Raw genomic sequence first — 15,762 nt, 5'->3', positions numbered from 1 at the left:
ATGACCGATGACTGAACAACACAGTTGATCACCTTTTTTTTTCATATTCATTAGTTTTCAGTCTAAATTAAAGTGGTAGTGTGTAGGATTTAGTGCCATCTAGTGGTGAACTAATAGAATGTAAAAAGACCACACAGAGCAAGCCCGCTACCAATGATTTTTTTGAGCATGAGCGAGTGAGCAGGAGCTAGCAGGAGGGCGAGCAAGAACTTGCTGGAGCGGCTAACAGGAGTGGCTAGCAACAACTAGCTGAAGCGGCTAGCGGGAGAAGCTAGCAAGAGAGAACAAAGCAGAGGAGGACAAGCGGCGGGACGTACGTTTATATATATTTTTTAAAAATGGACGTTGGTGTGATAAATAATCTTTTTTTTTTTTACATTTTTTAAATTAATAGTGTTTTTTTTTAATGTAAGGATTATTAATTCACCACTATATGGCATTACTTGTGATATTATTTGCAACATTTCTATCTTGTCTATAACATGAATTCTACACTAAATATTGTACTTTCACAAATGAAAAGACACTCATCTCTTTACGTTTATATTTATTTGACAAAAAATAGAAGACATATAGTAAAAGGAGAGAAATTGCCTGCATGCGTAATAGATTGGATGGTGTGCGTGTGTGTGTGTGTGTGCGTGAGGGTCATTCTACTGTCCTGTACATTAAGCTAAGTGCTCCTCCGCTCTCCAGCAGTACTAAATGGAGTCTTATGGCTTGGGGGGTTGGAGGAGTGGGGTGTCCCAATCCCGGGTCACTGCATCTGTGAATCATCATATTCAGAGGAGAGGAAAAAAAAAAAAAAAAAAGGATCCTTTTTGTGTTTTACTATGTGCATCTTTTTGTTTATTCCATGTGATGTTTGTAATCCTCTCCGGCATGTCTAATATAATGCAAGCCAGAGTAGCATTTAAATAGAATACATACAATCCATACCTACTTTGAATTATTCTCCAACACGCTTTTCTTTAACTATTGATTTTTAGTTACTGCAAGGAAATGAATAGATGGTGTGATCCATCTTGAGTCATTTCTGCGTGTGTCACTGCTCGAGTGATGCCAATGCTTTTTGGCTGAACCGCTTTGCTTGCCTCCTCCCTTTCCTTCTTTGACTTTACAAATATGAATATCCAGCCATTTTATATTGCTCTTCTTATCCTCATTAGCGTCGCGAGCATGATGGAGCCCAATTCATGGGTACTTTGAGTTGGGGGTAACCTTGTTGCCAGTCCATGTCAGGGCACATATTGACAAACAATCATTCACATTCACATCTAAAGACAATTTAACACATTCACTGCCAGCCCAGCAAAAATGCATTATTTGACGTCTTTTTCCGCCAATGGCAGTCAATGAGTTAAGATGAGATGCAGCCAAAATTGACGGATTTTTAAGCAAAATTTGTCTTAAAAAAAGAAAAAAGGAAAAAAGGATGCTGCAATATAATCACAAAATATATTGGCACATTGTGTTTAACACATTCACTGCCAGCCCAGCAAAAATGCATTATTTGACGTCTTTTTCCATCAATGGCAGTCAATGAGTTAATCTTAAAGTAGCAAATGACTGAGCTAAAGTCATTGAAATAGACAGAATGCCAGCCCATGTGCAATCAAACTGATGGGGTCTGTGGCGAGTGAGGAGGTGCTGGTGATGGAGCAAAAGATTAATTTTCTTCGGGTAAGATGCCTCCACACACAATAATATAGCAAGCTATATTAGTAGGCTACTAATAATAATGTCACATTCTTCTGTACGCTGGATCAACAGAGTGAAAAATCTCAACAGGAAGTGACTGATCAATGAGCTTTTCTCTTTTATCTCACGGCTATGCTGTCACAAAAGGCTGTTCAGGGGCCTTACATCTCCGATGTGTCACATCAGGAAGTTGTCACATGGGAACTGGTTCAATTAGTGGAAATTCTCCTCCTGGGTTTGAGGGTTCTGTTCTTTGGACACTTCATGGCCAGGAACTGATCCAATGTGATTTATTTATTCATTTTTGTACAGTATACATTAAGGTTTATAGCTAAAGTCACTTTTACGCTATTTGTTCAAGCTGTTAGCGATTTAACCTCTTTCCCCCAGATGTTGCTCTTTTGCATAAATGGCAAAGTTCAAGAATGCAGGGACGTATTTGTTCCTCCAATATTTCACATTCTAAGGTAGTATGGATTTGCAGCCATTTTATGCCAGTTGAGTTGACGAGCTGTACTGAGACAAACATTGCTTTGCTGCCATCTTGTGGCATTCTGCCCAGGCATTACGTTGAAGTCAGTTGAGGAGCTTCTTTTAAACTTAAGTTGTGGTTTGTCACCCTCTTTCCAAACATGGGATATACTTGACATTGAATTGATATCCAAGAGACTCGACATGACTTGACTTGAGCTACATGGCTTGGCAAGACATCTTATACTTATAGCTGCAATTCTACATTTTAACACAGTTTGCCTTTTTAGGAGGGAGAGAAAAAAAGCAAAAAGGTGTTTTGTTTCATTCGCACCAACCTGGCAAACTAGTAAGCATTGTTGCATGCGCACTTGCTGGTGTGAAGTGGCTACCTAAACACGGGATGGGATGATAATCTCTTAAAATTGAATTCACAGATTAACTTGTTGTATAGTTTGCAACTCACAGAATGAAGACGACAACAACAACAACAACAACAACAACAACATAAAGCCACAAAGACAGGTAAGCTAGCATCACAGTTTAGCTAACAATACGGAGACTGGTTTAGCGACCAGTAAAAACTGTATTTGTGTACATATAAGTACAGTTAAGTAACGTAACTAGAGGTGGGGTGGTTTATGACAACTATCTGAACCTTTCATTTTGAATTTTACGTTCGCATGCTTTAATTTTACATACAATGTTCTCACACATACCCATTTACGTACACCGCAAGTAACAGAAAATTATAACACAGAACAAAATAAAAAACTCTTAGGTAACTTTTTACTCCAAAATGAACTGGACAACACAGTGTTGTTGTTGTTGTTTTTTTAATAAATATTTTCACATCCAAACTGTAGGCTTGAAGAAAAAAAAAAAAAAAAGCGACGTCTTACCAGTTCCAACCAGTTTGAATTAGACCTATTTTTTGCCTTGCGTCTGCCCACGTCATCTAGCCACCTAACTAGATTGTTCCATCAGACGGAATTACCCGCATCACTCAATGAAATGCAATTATTGATTACGCTGCTTTCCTCCCTGCATCCATCCCTGCATCCCTCCCTCCCACCATCCTCCAGCCCTCTGCCTCCGTCTCCTCTTCTGAAGTACTGCAGCGAGAGAGCACTGCGTCGGTGAGGGGGGGAAAATAAAAATCACGTTGTGCACTTCATTTACATCGGATCCACTTCTTTGTTAAAGAAATACCCATGAGATTTTTTTCAACATACATCCAACAATGGGTTTTGAGAAGATCTATCTACTTTTATTGCCAAAAATGATGGTAAGTCTTTTTTTTCCATCAACATCTTCAAGTTAGTAAACCCATGAGTCTTGTGTTGAATGTTTTATCTTTGTCAGCTGAAAAGTTAAAGTGAAACACATCAATTTTATTTTGGTACCTATATGTATTATTGTTTTTTAGTGTTGGGTTAAACAAAAAGGATTATTGATATTTTTGTGAATCTTTTGTTAAAAGTTGCATGATGGCTACTGGCGATGCAACTGGCATCATTTGGGAAAGTGGGCTACAATTAATAATTGAATTAGATTTTTAATAATTTTATTTTCTTTCCAGTTTTCATTCATTATACTTGCAATTCATGGCGATTCGGAGTCTGGGAATTGCTTGTCTGCGCCATATGTAAAGTTTAAGACGGACTATAATTGGAAACATTCTTGATGATTTTTTACGGTGTATCTGTTCATTTCCTGATTTTGGTGAGATTGAGATACTTCCCTTTGATAGCAGTCGAGTTTTTCAGGTTGTAGACTGTTGAGTTAGAGATCTGTAGAGCAATGCAGCCGCCTGCCCTGGGGCAGTTGGAGCACTCTGCCAAAAAGAGGAAAGGATGTGGGAAAAGGCAACCGACTCGCCCGTGAATTGCACCTCGTGAGGCAATAAACGATTGACAGGCTCGCAACCGCTGAACTGGAAACCTGTGGCAAAAAAGTGCTTTGTGGGTATTATGCTACATTGTTGTCTTGTATTTACAGTTAGAATATTTATTCAAGTTTTTTTATGTTTATTTATGTATTTTTTTTATGGTTGTTGGCTACCAAAATCCTGTGAAAAGCCTGCTGGATTTACATTTTTCAAATTGGTTCAAGGGTTGCAAATGTGCAAGAAAAAAAACAATTTTGGTGCAAATCTAGAAGAAAATTTAAAAATATATATATATCACCCCTCCCCTTTATGCAAGTGGTAGTGTCCCATGCGTCTATTGCTAGTGTTTTACGTCATCTCGATTAGCAACAAACTAGCAACTAACAAAACCAAATTTGGTGCTCTGCAATTTTTAAACTTTTTTTTTAAAGGGGCTGTCTGCCGGTTTCACTCAGGAAAATGCACTTTTTAAATACAGGATTTAAACAAACAAACTACTTCTCAATTTATAGATATGGGCTTTTCATAACGTGTGAGGGTGATTTTTTCCTAAACCCCCACACCCCAGCCTGTATTTTTCCATTTTGTGTTTGTTTTGTAAACAGAGTGCCGTTTCTGTGGAAAGACAGTGTTTACACCCCTCCAGCCAATCGCAGAGCGGGGTGGGGGTGGGGGCGTGTCGCAAATGGGGTGTCAGCTGCGTGACGTCACTCCCGCGGCAATTTGAAAGCATGCACGGATTTTTTTTTCACGCACTCATTCACACATGTAAGCTTCTGTGAGTGAGTGAGTGAGTGAGTGAGTGAGTGAGTGAGTGAGTGAGTGAGTGAGTGAGTGAGTGAGTGAGTGAGTGAGTGAGTGAGTGAGTGAGTGAGAGTGAAAAAAAAAATTATCCATGCGTGCTTTCAAATTTCAAATTGCCGCGGGTTGGCTGGAGGGGTGTCTTTCCACAGAAACGGCCCAATGTTTACAAAACAAACACAAAATGGCAAAATACAGGCTGGGGGTGTAGGGGTTTAGTACAAAATCACCCCCATATGTTATGAAAAGCCCATATCTATAAATTGAGAAGTAGTTTGTTTGTTTAAATCCTGTATTTAAAAAGTGCGTTTTCCTGATTGAAACCGGCAGACAGCCCCTTTAAGTAGAATCGATTTTCTGTATTCCCTGTTTGTGCCGTGTCCCCCGTCCCCATCATACCACCATGCAGCTTCTTGCTGCATATATGTTGTACTAAGCTATCAACATAGTATAAACATACTACAATTCAGTTAGTAGCACTCACGCACATTTTTGATACTCTGGCCTGTCATTTCTATTAAGCTTAAACTTTAAGAAACATAAAAGAAGCTCACAAGTGTTCTCTTTAAATTTTACTCGTGGTGATTGTACACTGCCTGTAATTCCAGGGGCAGTGAAGCAGAAACAAAAGCACCACAAAAAAAAAGATTGTTTCTCTGCGTTATCTTGACAAACAATCAAGAGATTCAGCAGATGTTTCATTATTTTGTTTAGATTATGGTTAATGACCCCCATCGCCAAATGGCCTGAAGAGTTTTAGCATTTATCTGGCAATGAGAAACCTACTAAATATAGACGAGAAGATCCAGTCAGAAATAAAAGTGCTGATACAGGTAAATCTGTTATAAATGAAGTACAGAAGGAATTTGTTTCATTCGAGATGTCTGTGGTCATGTGGTTTCTCGGATGTTCTCATTACCATCAAGAACTGCAATTGGTATAGACAACCACAATTGTTGCAAACAGATCAGTCAGCCTCATATAATAGTTTGGGATTGTTAGTTTTTCCTTTTTATTTTTGTGATGTAACAAGATGAATATAAATACTGATTTTGTATGTTTGCATGTGTGGTTTTAGGAAAACACAGCTCATAGCAGGTATCACTCTTCATTACTTTACGATACATCTTCATGATTAATCTAGTCATGAGATTTATTTGCAATAAGCTTTATTTTAAGCTTCTGTTTTCTCATATGGGAAATAGCTCATTTAAGAACACAAACACCATTTGTAACTAGACATACTGTGACATGCCACAGTTAAGATGAATATGTTTCTCTTTTTGTTCCTGTGTTGTCAACCCCCAACACCCGCTACAACACACAAACACGTGTGCTATAATTCAATAATGCCATCACTGTTTGATGAAATCTCCTAATGGAAGGCGTCCCATTCTGGAAGCGTCTCCTCCAGATGAGGCCACGACTTCTCCATTTTGATGGGATTACTTGAAAGCGTTGCCCATTTTACAGATTGGACCTGCTCCTAGCTGATACTAATAGAGCAAACCAACCATCAGGTGTTTGTGTTGGTGAATGTCTTTCAAAGTTGAACTAAAAAAATAAAAAATAATAAAAAAAAAGAGAGATATGTGTAACATTGGTGAAACAGATCCTACTGGAGTTACTTGATGTCGAAAAAAATTTAAAAGCAGCACCAATTGAACGTCACATATAGGTTGTTAAAATGAATGTAGCTTTTCGCGAGTCTCAGTGTGCTACACAATATGCTTCAACATCTGTCATCATGTTCATTTAATGAATAAATATGCAGGAGATCATTAATTCATTAAATGGCACTCAAAGCATATTCCTCCCAAAAGACATTATAAATTTCGATCCGCACTAAATTGTACAGTTTTATAGATGCCCATTTACAACTTATACCTGAATTTTGTTATTAATATCAACACATAATGTACTAAAAAAAATCCACAATTTTTCAAATGTCCCAAATCAAAATGTAACCAATTTTATCCGTCCATTCTCTAACTCTTTTAATGCAAAGAAATGTGATCTTATGTTAGTTGGACCAGTATGTCCATGTCCCAATAGGATATAAATAACAACAGGTCAAAAATATTTACTGTTTTCTTTTCTTTTCTTTTTTTTTTCTGCTATTACAAGTCAGAAAATATTCCCAATTGTTGTTATATTATTGCAGAGTATTCTGAAATTTCTTAACAATAGCAAGCGTAAAATTTTTGCACCAAATACTGAGTAACAGCCAAATTTCATGATGTCATTTAAGTGGACAAAATTAGCAACAACAGTAAATGTTAGTGGAAAACTGCAGTTTGTGTTCTGTCCTCACGGGCCAAATTGGACCCTCTGAAAGGCCGTATCTGGCCCACGGGCCATATGTTTGACACCTCCACTTTTCCTCATTAGTGTCGCTGGTAACTGAATCCTTTGCCAGCTGAGTTTGGGCGAGAAAGGAACAAAACACAAACTCACACAAATCATGATATGACAACATGACCATATATGGCACAGTAATGAAAATATAAGGCCCTTGCTGGTGGGAATATGGCAAAGCAGCACTACTGCTGTCTTGTTTGCAAGTTCTAGTTTGATTGTGATTGCTCCTGTTGCTGCGCGCGCAGTCGGGGGGCCCTCTTCTGCTGCGGTCAGGTGGTCTTCTGCGAGCTCTGGTGTCTTCCGAGGTTCATCATGCCTGACAGCACACCTCACCATGCACTCCATTGATTTTCTGACAGGCAGACACCACCAGGAGTTGTGTGAGCATGCTTGTCAATGTGCATATAGACTCAAGAGGGGTGGGGTGGGTGGGGGGGCGGGGCAGTTTGTTTAAGCAACATGGCCTAATCCTGCAGCAATGTATGCGTGGTGGCAGTCGTGGCTTCTGAACTTTGACACACCCCTGGCTGTTTGTTTAGCAAAGAATACACAGTACAAAGTGTCTTTCTGGAAATGTTTCATTTGCTATTTAGCCAGAAGCTAACGCTGTATGTGTGGTGTGATTTAAAATGATTATCCTACAGATTACCACTAGGAGGTGCTAGCGGTCTTAGTACTACCGTTGTTACGTGGCGAGTCAGTTAATAAAAGTCAGTTAATAAAACTCAGTTGTTGAATCTCCATGAATACGTGAATTCACGACAGTATGCACAACAACGGTTGTTTGTTGACATTCAACATTTCTTGAAAATATGGGAGAAACTTGTAAGTTTTACACCCACTTAAGTTACCATAATAATTCTTTGCTTGATAAGTGACAACACCCAAATTGCCAACAACTGCTATTTGATAAGTTCTTACGACAATCCAAGCCATCGCGATGCCAGTGGCGGTATTAAAAAAAAATATATATATATTGGCCCTTGCTCATAACCACAGAAGTCATCCAATGAGCCAAAGAGATTAGTGGAGTCACCTTGAATCAGCAGTGTCATTTTGTCCAGTAAAATTGCATTACGGGAGCTGGAGCTGGCCCTGTGATTTGTGTTCTCCTGACAAGGCTTCAGTGTTCATTAGAGGCTGTGGCGAACAGCCCTGAGATGCATGAGGAGGGCGCACGCTGGACAGCTCTGATCTCCTTGCCCTACTCTTAAGTCAGTCTAGAGATGATTTACTTTTAGCTAATTCAAAGTAAATAAGTGAAGAAGCTTTTTTTCCGAAATACATGTATGTATCCATTTAGATTATTCTGAAAGAAAAACAAAGAGCTGCAAACTTTACAAGCATTAAAAAAAATAAAATAATAATAATTGTATAGTTTTCACTTATACTGTTTAGTGACACTTTCAAGATACTCAAGCACGTTAACACAGTTTCCCCATCAGGAGCAACTGTGGGTTATATCTTGCTCAAGGACACTTCGACATGGTCACAGGAGCTTCGGATTGAACCCACAACCTTTGGATTGGGAGATGACCATTCTACCAAATGAACCATATGCCACCCCAATAACGGAATGAGTCTTAAACCTTCATTATCATTCTACAGTTGGGTAAATTGGGCAATAAAGCATGAAAGCAAAGTTAAGTGAAGTAGCCACAATTGCCCGCCTACAGTTTTTTTTTATTCCAATGTCAACTCAAATTTTCGGAGTAAGGTAGCTTAGGCAGTTCCATTTCGGTGAGCTTGTGTCACTTTTATGTTCACAATTAACACTTAAACACAAACACAATATTTTGGCTAATATGGGTTGAATTTATTTCTGGTAAGGTTTATTATTTGCTTTTACAGTGTAATTGAAGCACGTTTAATTAGGAAATCCTCGCTTTCTATTTTTAAACACGCCACCTCTCTCTGAGCTTTCTTTATGATTACGTCAAACGTTTTTTTTTTTTTTCCTTGTGTTGACAGCACACTAATGAGTTGTGTTCCTTGCTGCCTTTTCAGACCCACTGAGGTGACCAGTCGCAGTGTAAACCCGCCCTTCTTGCTCATCTTCCCTGTATATCAACTGGTTTAGCCAGTATGGAGGACACTTACAATAACAGGACTTCCCTGGTTAAAGGAGCCAAGGATATGGTCAAGGAGGCAAAGCGGCAGACGACAAAGAAGGTCAACAAAGTGGTGGACCGCGCAGCAGATGAGTATTCATCCCACCACAATTATTCACGGTTCCAGGACGATGCGGACGACGATGACGAGGATTTCTACAGGAATCCACCGGGGCAAGATGGGGAGGGTTACCGTGACAACGACGAGGGCTCCAGCGACGCCACCGAGGGCCACGACGACGAGGACGAGATCTATGAGGGCGAGTACCAGGGGGTTCCCTCCACTGGCGACAGGAAGCATAAGGTGGGCCAAGTGGCCCTTGGGCAACCCGTGTCGGACGCGGTGAGGGACAGAAAGGAGCTGGAGCAGGAGCGACAGGCGGATGAGGAGGAGTTGGCGCAGCAGTACGAGCTCATCATCCAAGAGTGCGGTCACGGGAGGTTCCAGTGGCAGCTGTTCCTGGTTCTCGGACTGGCCCTCATGTCGGATGGCGTCGAGGTGTTCGTGGTGGGCTTTGTGCTTCCAAGCGCCGAAACGGACATGTGCGTACCTGATTCCAGCTCAGGATGGTTAGGTGAGTAAACTTGTGTGCAGTATGTGTATGTTTGCATGTGATGTGTCTTACCTTTGAAAACTATATACCAAACATACCGATTTGAATCAGGAGATTGTTTTTTTTTTTTTTTTTTTTTTTTTTTGTCGGTACACAAACAAATCAAATTGTTCCATTTAAAAATGTACAGTCTTATTCGTATCAGAGCTCGATTGGCACAACAAATCGGCCCTGGCATTTTGACCTATGTCCGACACGACCATACCTGTCTAACTCATTGTTCTGCCACTGATATTTTGACTGCTGTTGGTTCGTTACCATCTATATTCAAAATGGAGTCCCTCTAAATTGTGGGCCAGTGTTCTGGGTTAAATTGTAGGAAAATAACTAAAATGCATTGCATTGGCCCCAAAAGATGCCGGCCCACCGGGCATCTGCCCTGTATGCCAGATGGCCAGTCCAGCCCTGATTCATTACACCCCATATATCAAGATATGTATTGAATTGTCTTTTGCCACATTTATAATCAAGAATCTGATTTATTGGCTAAGTAAACTGAAAAATCGCCAGTGTTAGATTAACACTGAGAGTGTTAAATATAACATTAGAAAAGTGTTTATATGTGGCCACACCAATGAGTGTAATTCTTTCACTTTTCAACGTGTTACTTTTTTCACATGTAACCAGTGTTACTTCAACACAATATAGTGTTAAAAATCTACACTGGTTAACACTGCATAGTGTTGAAAGTACTCACTAGTGTCAATGTTGAACATTTAATTCTGTCAAACTACGCTTAATTCTGGTGTCTAAACACTTATGAGTATATTGCACTATTGTCAGTGTTAAAGTTTAATTCAAATAGTACTCTGGTAAATGGTACTTTTTTTTTTTCTCCTCATTACAAGACCCTCAAAGCGCTTTACATTTTGACTAATGACCGTATCAGAAGCAACTGGGGGTTCAGTATCTTTTTCAACGATACTTTGATATAGTCACACTGACCTGGGATCGAACCCATGCTCTAAGGTTTGCTGGACTACCACGCCACTCTACCACTGAGCCACCCCAACCCAACCGCAAAAATTTGATGCATCACATTGGAATGTGCGCTGGAAAATTGGAAATGAGGGTGTGGTCAATTTAACACTCAAAGTAGTGCTATTACACCAAAAATCCACCCCAACACTCAAGGAAATTTACTCTGATGGTGTAACCTTTTATCCGAACATGCTTACTTATGCTTACTGCATATTTGATTGAACACTGGCAATTTAACACTGACTGATTTGCTGTGTATGTAAAAACACACAAGAAATTCCCTCTATATTTTTAGTCCAGAGCTTCTGAACCTGCAGTTCTCCAGTCTCCACTTTAATCACTAAGCAGAACCTGCCTTTGTCAAAAAAAACTAAAGGATTAGTGCTACTTGCATTTTTGTATGCAAGCATGTCATGCTTCAGTTTATATTTTTTATCAGGTATGAAAAAACAGGCTTCCAGTTCGCCAGTCTTGTATCAGGATTAAGAGGGTAACGAGTATTGCTTTCCCAGTGTACTGAGCAGCAGCCCCAGCAGCCCTGATGGCTGTAGGTGTAATCCATCATCACAATGCCGCGCACAGGGAATGACTCACTGTGTCAGTGTACCGAAGTGACACACAAAAGCGCTTTAGATATACTGTACACTGAGGATATGCTGTCGCTGACATCAACAAGCGTAGAAACTATTTATCTATAGCAATAAATCAATCGAGAGGTAGCCTACTGCTGTAAGATTTTTGGGAACAATTTGGAGAAGACAAAACATAATTCCCTAGTGTACAAAACTGCCCATATGAAGACATGATTGGACTAACCTATGGTGTTCCACAGGGTTCAATTCTGGGGCCTCTGCTGTTTTCATTGTATCTGCTGCACTTGGGTTCCATCTTGAGAAAACAGTTGTGGTTGTTTTGTGCTCTAAAAATATAATTATATAGTTGAGGTGGCGGCACGGTGGATCGCTAGTTAGCATGTCCGCCTCCCAGTACTGAGGACGCAAGCTCGAGTCCAGGCTCCGGCCTTCCTGGGTGGAGTTTGCATGTTCTCCCTGTGTCCGCGTGGGTCTTCTCCGGGTACTCCGGTCTACTCCCACATTCCAAAGACATGCATGGCAGGTTAATTGGGTGCTCCGAATTGTCCCTAGGTGTGCTTGTGAGTGTGGATGGTTGTTCGTCTCTGTGTGCCCTGCGATTGGCTGGCAACCAGTCCAGGGTGTACCCCGCCTCTCCTTGTTCATTTTGTTCACCGGGAAAACCTTTTACTTAAGTCTTGAATTTGACAAAATGGGGTTCAATGCCTCCAAGGTTAAGCACCACTGCTCTATGTCTTTGTGGCTTTCATTCTATCCCCGTGGTTGAGATGTTGCATCTTGATTTTTCTGTCCCTTTCCAAATATCCACGCAAGTGCATTTCTTCTTCTCTAGTCAAGCGAGATCTCGTAGGCATTCATGCTCGATACGCTCAGCTCGTCCTTGTTCGTGACTCCATTCCTCACCCTCTGTCCCTCCCTCTCTCGCCCTCCTTTCTCAATGCTTCTCTTTTACTTAGTGGTCCTCTTCCATTCTCCTCTCTTTGTGTTCCCCCAACTATTTGCCTGGAGGCTCCTCCCTGTTGAGGTGAATGCGATCAAAATTCAGTAAAACAGCCGGGAGCGAACGGGATTGCTTCTGTGAAAATGGCTGGGAGTGAATGAGTTAAAGCGTCTGGCAAGTGTGATTGGTTGAAATTGTTATTCGAAATGTGAAAACATAAATGTTGAATATGAAAAGCAAAAGAAATATGTAGAATTGTCTCGTGTGTGGGTGGGATGCGTGTGCGTGTGTGTGTGTGCTCATGATGATGGCCGTACACACTTTAAATAACAGTATGAGAGAAAATTAAACATGCACCGTGAGCTGTTGTGTGGTGAACAGTGGACCGGCAAGGAGGAGGGACAACTCTGAGGTAGCGGGATTACCAAGTTAAGAGGAGTAATGGGGAGGGAGGAGTGGGAGGATCCGAACGGGATGCTGGCACACTTTGTGCTCTTCAGCACGCCAACATTGTCAGCGAGAGGCTTTGCCATCATCTCACACACACAAAAGACAATAAGAACTCACCACCCTTTCATTACTTTTTTGTTCTATGGGCTATACTTTTCGTCATGATACACCCCCTCACTTCTCCCTCATCTTCATTGTCACTTCTCTCCCTCCTCACTTTCAGGATATCACCCTGTCCTCATCTTAATATCAATTGTAGCATTTTACTCTCTGCTCTTTATTGTATGATCAACCTCCATCTCTATCTGCAGTCCCCTTTACCCCATCTCTTTTTTATCCCTGTTGCCAGACCCTCTGTGCGTGGCTCCAGGGTCCAAGAGCAGCTGAGCATAGCTAAACTGCGGTAAGATGACAGCATCACTGCAGAGATTACCAGCGCTTGTGCAGTGCAGCTCCACCAATGGGCGGGAACGATCGCGTCGACATGTGTGGGCTCAGAAGGCGTCAGGGTGGTGGGGCCGGAGGGGCTTGGCCAGCAATGTCAGACGCTAGTAAACCATATCTAATGACTCTCTCCCATTAGGGCGGCATTTGATTTAATGGGAATTATTCTCACATGTTACTGTAATGGAGATTGAATCATGGCGGATGCTGATAGGCAAAGTTGTTTTTTTTTTACCCTGCACTTAAGGCCCTACAATGGGCTACTGTTATGGATTTCATGTGAATTCCTTCCCACTTAAATTACTTTTGATCACATTTCTGATCAAAATGGCATAGAATGTAGTTCAAAAAACAGAAAATTTCAAGAAAATATGTGATAACAGGTTTCTTTTAGTGTAACATGAAAACATGAAAACATAAGCGAAAATAAGTATTTGTCCACATTTAAACTTTTTACAAACTCTAAACATTTATTTTGAAGATTTTGAAAATTTTGAAAATTTTGTTGAGTGACAATATGTTCTATGAGCTATCCATAGTCTAAACACGGTATTCGGATTAATATTGAGTTTGTAATTAAGCAGCAAAAGCCACCTGTTTTTATCCATCTCAGGGCGGCCAGTTCGTCTTACACTTTTTTTTTTTTTTTTTTTTTTTTTTTTTAATTGCAACACAATAATTACAACAATAGCCATTCTCAAGGACTACATACCAATATTTGAAACAATAGTTGACTATACATAACAAAAGTTAAACATAAAATAAAACAACACAAAATGCCAAGGGGTGAAGTTTACAAAAAAATATTAAAATGTTTCCAAAAATTATATGTCTTAATAGCCTTTTGGTTATGAGAATATTTAATGGACTCAATGTACTGTTGGACTTCACATTGGAAGTTTGTCTTACACCGCGACTTGCTATCAACTGAAAATGACATCACAGTTCCTATGGGCTCAGCTTGCCAACGTCACATGACCAATTCTCGAAAACAAGTGAGCAGATGTTATTTTCTGTTGACTGCAAGCGGCAGTACAAATACAAAGCAAAATGGCGGCCACCTAAGATGGATAACAATTGCGGCTTCTTTGTTCTTCTTTGTTCTGCTTAATTTGTATTGCACATATGCAATATTAATCAGAAATCTGTGTTTAGACTTGACTTGACCTCACCTTTGAACAAGTGTTGTCAACTTTTGTCACAATGTGTGCAAAAATTCATCTCAATCAGCTTTGTTTCATTTCACATAGAGCTAGTCAAAGTTTTCATTTTATTTTATTTATTTGTTTTTAATTTAAAATAATAATAATAATACATTTTATTTTTAATGTACTTTATATTTAAGCAATCTCAAAATGCTACAGTTTAAAAAAATGTTTGTTTTTTTTATCTTTTATGTATAAATTGCCATTAAACTATATTAACTTGCATTTTCACAATGCTGCTGTTTTGTCTTTCAAATATATCACTATTCAATTCTTATCAGCAAAATGTAAATCAATCTCTATTCAAATATTAAAACTTTCTATGTAGCTGTACAACCAAAGTTGATTCCAACTGCATATTTATGTCTCACAAAATTATTCCGGGTCCAGGAGTGAAATCTAGGGGGAGGCACCTTTTACAGAGGAAAAAATAATTCCTCAGTGGGATATTACTTTACTGTACAAGTAAAAAAAAATAGTAAGAAGTAAGGATAAAATCTTACAGAAGGAATTAAGCAGAGGTCTGAAAGGAGACACTGCAGAGAGAAAGGAAGACAGAAGTGCCACTGCATTAGATGGCGTATCAAGATTATGAATAAAGCAAAGAGGCTGTTTTGCATGGTGCTGAAGCAGTTCTTGACGCTGAGAGCAATGAGCATCAAAGCATGAAATCAGAGAAGAGGTCTTGAATGTAGCTCAGCTCTCCCACTACTCTCCCGGGGCTTGGAGGGTGTTTCTCGGGGTGTAATAGGACAGCAAACATTAGGATTCATTATTTCTTTTGTTACCTCTCATTGCATCTTTTCTCATTTGTACTTCTCTCACCCTTTGTACACTTTGTTACATACATGAGCCAATATTTAATGTGATGGCTTGGGCTTACATGGCTTCCTCTGAATGTGCTTTCGAATAGAAATTTCATATAATGGCATCAGCAAATTGATCAAGCTCATCAAAGGAAAGAAGGGGGCTGTCTAAACACAACTGTCCAAATCAAGGTGCATTGAATTGAAGCAAAACATCCATCCATCCATCCATCCATTTTCTTGACCGCTTATTCCTCACAAGGGTCGCGGGGGCTGCTGGCGCCTATCTCAGCTGGCTCTGGGCAGTAGGCGGGAGACACCCTGGACTGGTTGCCAACCAATCGCAGGGCACACAGAGACGAACAACCATCCACACTCACACGCACACCTAGG

The 15,762-nt window shown here is 40.1% G+C and overlaps 1 protein-coding gene across 2 annotated transcripts in view; it reads left to right on the top strand.

The window, feature by feature from the left end:
- The first annotated feature begins 3,107 nt into the window (after window positions 1-3,107).
- sv2ca (synaptic vesicle glycoprotein 2Ca) overlaps window positions 3,108-15,762 on the top strand; it is a 28,775-nt gene continuing 16,120 nt past the window's right edge. Inside the window, exons 1-2 of one of the 2 annotated variants that reach the window (XM_077522649.1) lie at window positions 3,108-3,460; window positions 9,233-9,911. In XM_077522649.1, coding sequence (XP_077378775.1) covers window positions 9,311-9,911 — 601 coding nt within the window. In that variant the 5' untranslated portion in view covers window positions 3,108-3,460; window positions 9,233-9,310. Of the gene's footprint in view, window positions 3,461-4,031; window positions 4,137-9,232; window positions 9,912-15,762 lie in introns of those variants that run through there. The other variant, XM_077522650.1, reaches the window with a different exon arrangement.

Source organism: Festucalex cinctus, chromosome 5 (genome assembly GCF_051991245.1).
Source record: "Festucalex cinctus isolate MCC-2025b chromosome 5, RoL_Fcin_1.0, whole genome shotgun sequence".
Classification (NCBI taxonomy): domain Eukaryota; kingdom Metazoa; phylum Chordata; class Actinopteri; order Syngnathiformes; family Syngnathidae; genus Festucalex; species Festucalex cinctus.
Note: the sequence above shows the minus strand (reverse complement) of the source record. Positions and strands in the feature narration are given on the sequence as shown.